Here is a 12,108-nt window from a genome sequence, read left to right as displayed (position 1 = left end):
AAATTGGCAACTAAAACACTCTAAGGCGGTTTACAGAGAGAGTCACAAAAGCTACTGACTATAGGTTAATTTAAATAGATATATTTTTAGGCCCTTCTTAAAACTGTCACAAGATGTTGAGTTGCTCAGGGTAGGTGGTTGATCGCTCCGCACTCTGATGCAAATTTGTCAAAGCACCTGGCACCATACACTGCAGTATATGTTTTGGGCACAATGTTCAGACGTTGTGATCGAAGAGATTGTACTAGCTTAGAGTGAATGGCATGATCCTAGAAATATGTTGGAAAAGTGTTATGTTGGTCCTTGACACCGGAGATGAGATGGCAACCAATGCGAAATCTTGAAAAGTGCACCCCAACCCATTCTGGACCAACCTATTTGATTTTAGGTATTAGGTGTAATAAATACGTTCTTTACTTTCAACACGTTTTTTCTGACTGAAGATCATTGACACGTATATCTTCTTCATCCATTCAACTGCAGGATCCGTTCTTCGTGAACGATAGTATAATGTTTTGCCCAAATATCTTCCAATTTTTGGGGTCCCTGAAGATCCGGGTATATAACAGGTCTTCAGCAACCCGTGCTTCCCACACATTTCCCGTGCTTGTCGTGGGAGGCGACTAACGCAATCACATGTCATCGGTTCCTAATTGCACAGATCGATGCTCATGCTGTTGACCACTGGATTGTCAGGTCCAGACTCGATTGTTTACAACTGGAATACATTTATTCCTGAGTGTGGCGTAAAACTAAACTCACTCACTCCAGCTTTTTTTACACAGGGCTGATAAATGTCGTATCTATAACATTTGCACCATATACTTAGCATCTAGGAATATCTTTATCACTAACTAAGCTAAGCTACGAAGAGGCGATGGACAAGTTTCTGAAATGATTCATTAGAAAGGGACTATGGAACATTAGACCAGCGTATATATCTCATACTGCATGCATGTATACATGATGCATATGAAATTATTGTCGGCATATGTACCTTTGTTCAATATGTAAACAATGTTGTTTAACAAATTATCGTTCTCTAAAATACATTGGGTTTATGCGTGCGGACATTGAATGGTCTTAAAATCAAATTTCTGTAAAGTATTTAGAAGTTGATGTAGAAATACAGGACAAATCTTATGGATAACAACATCTAGTATTTTTTCACAACCTTTAGAACTGGGCTAGTCTTGCTGTCCATAAGATTTGTTTTGTCTAAAAATGAAATATTTTCTCCTTTCTGTCAGCAACAGATCCACATGAATTCAAATGCACAATTCATTCGCACAACAATAAAAAGCTGTAAATGATCATACACAATATTTACAGGATGCATATTCTCCAAAAGAAAAGTGTCAAAGAGTGTACGCAATTACCACGAAATAACCTTTTTGAACAAAATCGTTCATGATACTTCTGGATACTTTTGATGTGCTAAAAGTACACAACTTACTTACATGTTCCAGCAAACACTGTTTTTATTGCACATATTTGTTGCACTCCTTTTGCCAGTATTACTGGATTAAATACCGCATTCGTTTTCTGTTTGACTTATTTCGTATTATCCAAATGAGCGGAAGTTACACTTTTACATTTTCATCATGGCGGCCTCCATGAACTTTATGTAGTAGGCTTATCTGAGAAACGGCATATATAACTCTGTGGGAAGTTGCTAAGTTGTTGCTGGTTCACACCTGTTTTGGACTGTACGCGTGTTTCTCCCAAATCAATCTGATTTGCTGACAGATTGCTTTAGAAAATGGGAAAATATGTATTCATATTCTCGTTGTTGGCCTGTTGTCTCAGTATATTTTTGATGCTTGAAGTTGAACGTCTGACGCCATATCAAGAATTAGTTAAATCATACCTTCCCAAATATGCAAGGAATGCGGTAGAATCGGGTATATTTTTTGTAAGGTCAAAAGTTTTCTCCAGCGGAAAATCAAAAACGTCAGAAAGAATATTTTCAAAATCTGAATTGTCTCAATACATTGGAAAAGACGGAAGTGATATTTATTTGGCTGTATTAGGAAAAGTGTATGATGTTACAAAAGGGAAGAAACATTATGGTCCAGATGGAGGCTATCATGGATTTGCTGGTAAACATTAAAATCAGTTGTCATAGACCCGCGAAGATCCAGGGGAGAAAAGGTCTTCACCAACCCATGCTTACCATAAAGGCGACTATGCTTGACATTAGAGACGACCACTAGGGATCGGGTGGTCAGGCTTGCTAACTTGACTGAAACATGTCATGGTTCCCAAGTGCTCAGATCGATGCTTTTGCTGTTGATTACTGGATTGTCTGGTCCAGACTCGATCATTTATAGACTGTCGCCACATAGCTGGAACATTGCTGAGTGTGGCGTAAAACTAAACTCACTCACTCAGTTGTCATGACCATGTTGTGAATATGCACATGGCGATAACACAAATAAAACAAACCCCTAATTTGGCCAAACAATCCAACTGATATACCCTCTTGTAAATGTTGTATCTCATGTTAAATTCTGTTACATTACTGCACTTTATCTGCATTGTCACCTTCAAGCTGATCTAGGATATTCAGGGTTTTTTTTTAAAAAGGCTGACACAGGTGCCATCCCAAGGATTTAGTGCTTGTTCCAAGTGATTGGCATTTGATTGTTTACCTTGATGTGCATAAGCCATTTTTGTTGTGCTGAAATCAGTTGAAATGCATTGGTGGCCCTAAATGAAATTAGATGATTAAAGAGCAAAGATAGCTGATAGTTAGTCCAATTCAAATCCTGACTATTCTTAAAGGTTGTAGAGCTCTCTGATGGTATGTGGCTCTTGAGCAGCAAAGGTTACCAATCAGATAAAATTATGCACCACTGGTTACATAGAGCTGCAGTAAGGGTGATGACAGTTGGCAGCTTGACGCTTGACTCAGGATCTAGTGTATCCTTAGCCAAGTATACTGTTCAATATGCCTCAGTTCACCTTCCAATGAACATGGGCCTCAGACAGGATGCATGGGTAATATCACTGTTTTCCCTCTAATGCCTTGCAAAGCAGTTGTGGTTGTTTAGTCTTCATTGGTAGCTAATGGATAGGGCTTGTGTTATTAACTCCAAAGACTGAAGAAACAGCCCCTTGTGCACTGCATGATTGTATAACTGACTTATTCTGTTTTAAATGTAATAACCATCTTTGGCAACTAATATATTGTTATTAGATATAAAGATCTTGGTTGGAATAGGTCTTCAGCAACCCATGTGTTCCAAACAGGTCACTGAAAGTGTGGTATGGTGATTACATTGATGCATGTCTGAATGCAAGTTGTTTAGATTGGTGCTCATGATGTCAGTCACTGGAAGGTCAGGTGTAAATTCGATTATATATAAACTGCCATCATATGCTGGTAATATTTTTGAGTGAGGTGGCTTAGAAATATGCATTTCTGCAAATAACTCCTAACCTGGCAGGGTCACAGCATGTACCTTTCAAAAACTTTTGGTATGATACCACGATGAGCCAAACCTAAAAATTTGGGGTAGATCATGTAGGTGTTGTTAAACATTTCAGCATAGGGGAATAGGTAATGTATTTTCCATGTGTTTACTCAGGTCGTGATGGAACCAGGGCATTCATCACAGGACAATTCAATGAAGAAGGACTAGTGGAAGACATAAAGGGTCTTAAACTTCCTGATTTGCTAGGACTTGATGGATGGCAGACTTTCTATGAAAAAGATTACAAATGTATAGGTGAGCATTTCACTGGTGACAGTTTTCTTTGAATATATTTTCTTTGTTTTCAATTTCGATGACTTCATATCTAGTGTCTTTTCAACATCTTGGAATTTGTTACTCTCTTTGACCAGTAAAGATCCCTGTGACCATGCTTGTGGTAAGAGGTGACTTGCGTGATACAGTGGCAGGCTCGCTGACTTTGTTGACAAATGTCATCATATCTTAACTACATAGATCAATGCTTATGTTGTTGATCACTGGATTGTCAAGTCCAGACTCGAATATGTACAAGCTGCCGCAATATAGCTGGAATATTGCTTAGTGCTGTGTGAAACAACAAACTAGAAACCTCTCTCTGTTTGACTTCACTTAGATCAGGTGAAAGTCTGTTTTTACACATTTTATGCCTTTTTTTTTGTTGACTTAATGTATGAAAGAATGATACATATTGATGACGATTTGTGTTAAATGTCTTTGAAAAAACAAAAGTAGCTGGGAATTAGAGCTGTTGTTACACAGGGTTTGCAAAATCCATTTAGAGTGCAGAGTACATGTATGTGAATGTGTTTCTGTATGGAATTATAATCCTTATTTGCAAGAGATCACCTTGATATTATATTTAAGAAGTGGAATATGCCATACATATTTTTATGGTATAGATATTGTGGTATCTATCCTGTGCAACTGTTGGCAGGGAAGGTAGAGGGAGAGTTCTATGACTGGAATGGCCAGCCTACAGAAAACCTAAAATATTATCAGGAACAGCTTAAGTTAGCGAAAGAAAACCAGAAGAAAACAGAGGCTGAGACAAGACGCTTTCCCCCCTGCAACTCCCAGTGGGCCCAGGATACAGGGACAGTGCTGTGGTGCACCAATCAAAGGTAGGAAGATCTCAGCATGCCATGGACAAGGATGGATAAATAGGTTTCGGGACCATTATGGCAAACAGAATGTGCCAAATTTCAAAGAAATTATCAGCACTCAAGAAAGTTCACTGCGGAATGGTTTGAAATTATGGCTGTCTCTGTTTTGTAATCCAAAATAGTTTTGGAGGATGGTATGATAAATTTGACCTACTCATCATTATTGATACAAGACAGGATGATTGTAAGTTGTTTGCACCAAGTGTTTCTAAAATCTGACCTCAACAATATTCTTACTAATGCTTCAAAAGTAGAGTTGGTGGTGTATCCTATAGCTTGTGCCCACACCAAAGACCCAGGTTCGATTCTCCACATGGGTACAATATGTGATTTTGAAGCTGATTTCTGATGTCTCCTGAAATTATATTGCTGGGATATTGCTAAAACCAGCAGTCTAAGTAAACTTATCCTCAGTACTTTTTGTTACACTCCACTACTGAGTCTAACAAAACCTCATGGGAGGTTGCGTCAGCTAACCTTTGAGATTGACCAATCAGAACCCGGCTTACCAAATCATGAAAGTGGACATCCGCACATACCTTTTGAACATTTTATCTCGAAAAGGTTCGTTCCGAACGATTCCAAATACTATTTAGCGTACGCCTGCTTCCGGGTGATGCACACGGCGTGCGTACAACCATGACAACGGTGAGTAAACAGTCGCTGAAAGTAGTGTTTTTGGCAATATTCAAGGATGTGATCTTGCGGAAATATTAGCTAATGGTAACCATGTCAACAGAAACCCAAAAGCGTATATACTGCAGGTCAAATAACTGTGTTTTATGCGGATTTTTGTTTGTGGAGAAATCTGTGTCAGTGACCTGAATATTTTGAAAGTCCCCCCGATCCCTAACTAGTAGCCGTTGTCTGACTGGTTAAATCTATTTAACCGTCTCGTGTTTGATTGAACGGTGATTGGTCACTCAAAGGTTACCTGACGCGACCTTCTCCTAGGTTTTGTTAGACTCAGTGGTGGAGTGTAACGAGATACACTGAGACTAACTTTACTTAGTCTGCTAAAACCAGCACAAAACCCAACCTACTCACTCACTCACCTCTCAAGATTAGTTACACTTACTGACAATGGTGACAAATCTTTTCTTATGGTACATAGCAACAAATCTTTGATCTAACTATGGCAGTATCCAGATGAGATAATGAGCTTGTGCATTCACATAGTCCCTAGATGATATTCTAAAATATATTGGAGTTGCATTTATATACAGTTCTGAAGGAATTCCATTGGCAATAACAAACTTTTGTTTGTTTTGTAATAATTTATATTATATATACCTTTATTTACCTTTATATTTATATTACAAGGTGTTGAAAGGGTAGAAAAGTTGTTGAAGTGTTCGCTTATCACATGAGTAAAATGTGTGAAACTTATTTCCCTTGTTGTAATATTTCTGGAGGCAGCATAAAGCCTGTCTCAGAAATATTAAACAACATTATAAACCCCAAACAACAATCAGCCTTTTTGACACTTTTTTTTTAGCCTTAAGTATATACTTTGTTTGACCTGAAGATCTGGGTCAGAATTGGTTTTCAGCAAACCATGCTTGTCATAATCAGTCATGAACAGGATCGGATGGTCAGGCATATTGGTTAATCCAATTGGTTAATTGTCATCATAACCCATTTAGGTAGATTTATGCTCATGTTGATCACTGAATTGTCTGGCCCAAGCTTGAATATTTACTGGAATATTTCTGAGTTACTTTTTGTTTTGTTGTTGTGTATAAAGTTTCTTTAATTCTGAAATGGCATTTCAATGATGAAGACATGAAGACCAACACTTCAACGTTGCTAATGGTATTACGAAGCTTAACTTGTGGAATGATGTTGTCACTAAAGAACTATTGTACATTTCAGTGGTGGCATTGAAAGAGATTGGGTGGGCGTTCCACGAGAGTTTCACGAACCTGGACGACAACACATGAGGTGTGCGTGTGTCCGGACAACTGGTCCACCTTCAGATGACCCTGACCTCAAGGATCATAAAAACCGTGGTGATCTTGACAATCCCCGCTTCAAGGTTTATGCTGGGTGTGATCCCAAAGCTGAGTCTTGTAAAATTATCCAGTAATATGTAGGGCTGGGGCTTGAAAAATGATATCATAAAAATATTATTTCATTTAAAAATTAATGCCACCACCCCCGAAGTAATATCTGACAAGTTCCTGAACTGTAAAAACGATATTATATCCCTTTTTCTTCAATGAAATATAATGATCAAGTGATTTGAGTCATAACTACCTTTAACCACTGAAAAATGGTCACAACAAATATAATGATCAAGTGATTTGAGTCATAACTACCTTTAAATACTGAAAAATGGTCACAACAAATGGTAAATGTTTGGTTGAAAGGTAGGATCTGTGTCATGGACTGCTTGACTTACATTGATGATGTATTATGATGATCAGCATGTGATATGCCTCTATGATTATGATGCTGTACACAAAACTAATGGTTGTCGGTGTAGTTTCAAATGTCTTTACTGACTTCATAAGTTGCTCATTGTTTTAAGATCTCAATTACACTGGCTTTTATGTAGTCCTTATGTGAGACTTAGATTGTATGATACATAGGCTTTATACGCTACAAGATGTACATGTGTAATAACGATACTGAAGACGATAGGGCAGTAACTTACCAATGTCAAGGATTGGTTCAAATATTTTGGCTAATTTTAAGTTGTGAGGCATTTAGAAGTTGGCATAGTAATACATGACAATTTTGTGGAACTCAGTTCAGCTCAACCTGATGAGGGGGCTAGGAGAAGCCCCGAAATGTCGTGAAAATAAACCCAAGAAGTTGCTATCCATAAAATTGTCATGTATGATTTTAAGTTGCTCCCTGCTTTTGATCTCATCCTGCCATCTGCCTTACAGGTAGGAATTGTGAGAGACCTGGATGTACTGAGTCATACTGATGCTTCATGCTTCATTCTTCATGATGTACTCATGTAATTATGGAACTGTAGATGAGAGAACTGATGACTGACTGGCAATGATTCAAATAATTTTGTTGACATATAATGTTTCCCACAAGTTTAAGATTGCCTATGCCAGCATTGTCAGGCCGACACTCTTCAACACTGATGTTCTTGAGGTTTTAGAAAACGGTTTACAATTATCATTGTGAACATTGAATGTCATCTTAGCCCTAGCTGCTGTCAAAGGACTTGTCTGTTATGACAATAAATCTTTGAAATGCTTATCAGACATCAAGTTTTGAAAGACAGAAATGGGATCAAGTCTGTTTCAGCAAAGATTGTGAGATGAGTGTCATTAGTTCTTTTTATCTTGTTTTTGCTATTAAAGAAATTAAGATGATCTTTTGTCAAAATTTATATCTTACAAATGTTTGTGCTGACCAATGAATGATCTTTCAGAAAAGCTTTAAAGACATTGTTTTGAAAATATATTTCAGCTGTCCTTCTTTGCTTGTAAGCCAACATACCTCCAAATCATACCTGCTTTCTGGCTTGTATCTTGAATGATATTTGATTATTCTTTCAAACAACAGTATTGACGAGTTGGGACGTTAGCCTTGTGGTTTAAGTGTTCACTCATCATGCTGAAGATCCAGGTTTGATTCTCCACCTGGGTACAAGGTGTGAAGCCCATTTCTCATGGCCCCTGCCATGATATTGCTGGAATATTGCTAAAAGTGGCATAAAACTATACTCACTCTAACAATATGGTAACATTAGTAAAGACTGAGATTGAATGTTATACCCTGTGTGTTCAGATCTTGTATATGTGAACATTCTTAACAGTACTGTTCTCATGGAAGTCTTCCAGTTCAGTGAATCATTGATTCAGAATTATTTCCCCTGCTTTGTATATATAAGATAATGGTATATGTTTTACATCTCAAATTATGCTATGAGGAATGTATGGGTGATTAGATAGTTAACATCTCATCAAAGTTCATATCATAATTTTACACACGGTGATTTTCTCATTTTACTTTTATGCTGCTCTGATTGATATTGATACTTTTAGTTTTATTAATATTAATGTTGAATTTAATTCAAGAAACCAACAATTGTTAATATGTCTGAGTCTCATACATATTGTAAACCAAGAGGAATGAAATCTAAGTGACTGACAAGATTACATTGAAAAGATTACACTATCACATGGCCCAAGGTCACTCAGAACAGTTGTTCTACAATTTTCCAGAACTTTCAAGAGTAAGATCAGTGTTATGCTCCATATGTATGACACCTGGTATTCTGGTTTTGTTGAAGTCACTAGTTATCTGTGCTTGAGACAAGGACACTGGATGGTCAGGCAGACACCAGGGCCTAGATTTTCGAAGCACTCCTTGTGCTAAGACAGTGGTAAGTGCCATTCATTAACAATAACATACTATCTTGGCTCTAGGCCAAGGTTCATGGTGTGTCATTTTTACTATACAATATTCATCTCTGGATTTCTGGATTTCAGTTAATTCGGATGCTCAATGTGTCATTAAACAACAAACAATAAATACATGTGCTCAACTGAGAGCTGTGATAGTGCTGCCAGATGTTGTTTTTGGGGTTATGGTATATTTTGGTAATTTGTTTACAAAGCCAAGCAATGTAATTAAATGAAATATTTGCAAAGTTTTGAATGCATGTTTCTTCCCGTTGTAAAAAATGCTGTGTCTGTGGTTTGTCAGCACATAATGTATATTCAAGTATGCAAATCAAATATACAGTAGGTGGTTATGGCCTGCTACAGAGAAGAGAGTATATCTGAATTTCTTGAAGACATTTTAATAACGCTATTATAACATTTATCACCAGTGCACAGCCTATGTTGGCAGATTAATGCTAAGACAAAACATTGCCTGGTGACTGCTCTTTTGAAATATCTTATCAGCTTCATCACCTTGAGCAGTCTCCGAGATGTATTGTTTTTCAAATACTAAGTCTTATGTATTTCCACTATCGAGTACTACAGTGAAGTAGGTGAGTAATCTAAACCAAGTATTATTAATACTGAATATTTCATGTGATACTGTAAGTATTGTTATGCATTTGTTGATATCATTTAGTCATCAGTATCAGTATAAAACATGATTTTGGCTTGGTGGGATATCCAACTTCTTTATCTCTGTGCTAAGTTTTTAGTCACTGGACACATTATATTGTTTTATGTTTCTACTGTTTTTGATATGTATTGTGTTATCTATTATCAATACACCATGACATGAATTTGAGACTACAAGACCACAGAAATGTACCCTAAACAGTCACAATGCATAAACATGTCCATTACTTTAAATGGCTAACGAGTCCATTTTCTTCAATCCGAAACCAAGTGACCCTATGCATCACGGAATATTCGTGGTTGTGTATGCTTGTTTCATATGTTTCAATGCATCTCACGCAACATAATGACACTTCCGGTCATGAAAACGGCGCGGAATGGACTCTGGTTGTGGTACGTTTTTGCTCACACCAACGGCCAGTATAAAGAAAAGTTCCTGGGGTACATGGTTGTTTAACCCGTGCCGAAAAAATAACCCCTTCAGTGTCACAAATATTAAGAGTATTTATATAATTATGATTTTATGAGCGTTTGAAGTGTGAATACAGTTATGTCCCTTTCTAAAGCAAACTGACACTTGCCTAGCATTGTCCCAGAACAGTAACTTATCTGACGGGTCACAACGTGGACCGACTCGACCAGTCATTGGAGGTCCCATGATTGTGTGGACGGTAGACAGTCGGTGATTGTACAACTCGTTTTTGTCTTGGCGTCCCAGGGATTGACTGGGCAGGTTTATAAGTTGGTACCCATGATTGTCCTTTGGTCCCAATCAATGACTGTCAATCCATTGATTGCCTGGATGTCCAGGGAGTGACTGGGCATATTTCTGCAGGTCCCAGTGATTGACCTGACACCAAATAGATCGACTAGACATCCCGCTGAACCAGCGTCCCTAACATAACAACGGTATCCGAAAACCATTGATCTGAAAACCACTACAGCTTTTAAGGTCTTCCAGAAACGCAAGTTTCACACTCTGTCGCGAACACAGTGAATACCATACATGATGACTGATGCTAGTGTTTTCATCGAATAATTGGCGCTTGATTTCAGAGTTGTCACGTTTACAGCCAACTACTTAAAGCGTGGATGTTGCAATGTTCATGACAGATCGCATATAGTCACATAGAAATAGATCTGAAGATATGTAACTTCTTTCGTGTAGTATGTACAGAGCACTAGTTCAATTCATACGCAAGCATTCATCGTTTGTTAATCGGTTGTATACATTGTCCCTTATTTACTTGGTTACAGTTGTTACAGAATGTTACACATTGTATAATAAAAGGCAGACAGTATCATGCATTTCGTATTGGAAGTATTGATTATGACGTTAGTGCATCGCGTGAGTGTTGAAGCTGAGGTCTGATATCTGTTGATATTTGAGCCGTTCACTGTTGCTTATATTCATGCGCTTGATACGAAAAGATTTGAACAACGACATGAGAATACGACGGTGAAAAAGATGAGTCGGACTCGTGTGAATAGTCAATCGCTTGTTCAAATAAAGATAATTATTTTATTACAAATACTGCCTTGTTTATTGTTAACTTAACAATGCCATGTTGTAAAGGTGAGTGGGTTTGGTTCAGTTAGGAGACGAACGGACTATGTTTTGATATTCGATGCAGTATAGTGGATTCATAATAGCTCTGTTTGTAATTTGACCCGTGAAGGTCCCGGGGTAGAATAGGCCATCAGCAACTCATGCTTGCCATGAAAGGCGACTAACGGGATCGGATGGTCAGGCTCGTTGACTTGGTTGACACACGTCATCGGTTTGCAATTGCGCAGATCGACGCTCATGTTGTCATGAGGTGGGTTGTCTGGTCCAGGGTCGATTTATTACAGACCGCCGCCATATAGCTGGAATATTGCTGAGTGCGGCGTAAAAGTAAACTCACTCACTGAATGTAGTTTTAAATCGCTCTAAATGTTTTTTGAATCGAATGCGTTTTGCATCAGTTGTACGTTGTACTACCTCTAGATTAAAAACACTGTAGGTTTATCGCCATTCTACCTTTCTTATTTAATAAAGAACAATTTCAGATGGAGTTCTTGTATTTGTTAAGCTATAATAGTTAATACCTGAATGCGTCAGTAACACGTGCTAGTAAGAGGCGACTAAGTGGTTGGTTGGTCAGGCTCGCTGGCGTCGTTGACATGTCAACGTATCCCAGCAGCTTAGATCTATGCTCATGATGTTTATCACTTAGTTGCCTGATCCAGATTTGATTTTTACAGACCGCCGCCATATAGCTGGAATATTGCTGATTGTGGCATTAAGCAAGAAACTAACAACACTCAACTAAATCCAAACTGACCACACGAAAAATGTTTTTGACATTTTGAAATTCCTCTGAAGACCCTAATTTTAACTGAATAATGGTAGCGATCTAATGACCTTTA

General features: G+C 37.9%; 1 protein-coding gene across 1 annotated transcript; it reads left to right on the top strand.

Annotated features, from left to right (window-relative positions):
• The first annotated feature begins 1,581 nt into the window (after positions 1-1,581).
• Positions 1,582-11,228, top strand: LOC137255838 (neuferricin-like). The gene is made up of 4 exons (XM_067793411.1): positions 1,582-2,102; positions 3,594-3,734; positions 4,414-4,600; positions 6,518-11,228. Exons 1-4 carry the CDS (start codon positions 1,763-1,765, stop codon positions 6,729-6,731), a joined length of 882 nt encoding a protein of 293 aa, XP_067649512.1. The 5' UTR covers positions 1,582-1,762; the 3' UTR covers positions 6,732-11,228.
• Positions 11,229-12,108: the final 880 nt, after the last annotated feature.

Source organism: Haliotis asinina, chromosome 1 (genome assembly GCF_037392515.1).
Source record: "Haliotis asinina isolate JCU_RB_2024 chromosome 1, JCU_Hal_asi_v2, whole genome shotgun sequence".
NCBI lineage: Eukaryota > Metazoa > Mollusca > Gastropoda > Lepetellida > Haliotidae > Haliotis > Haliotis asinina.
This window is presented reverse-complemented; position numbering and strand designations above follow the sequence as displayed.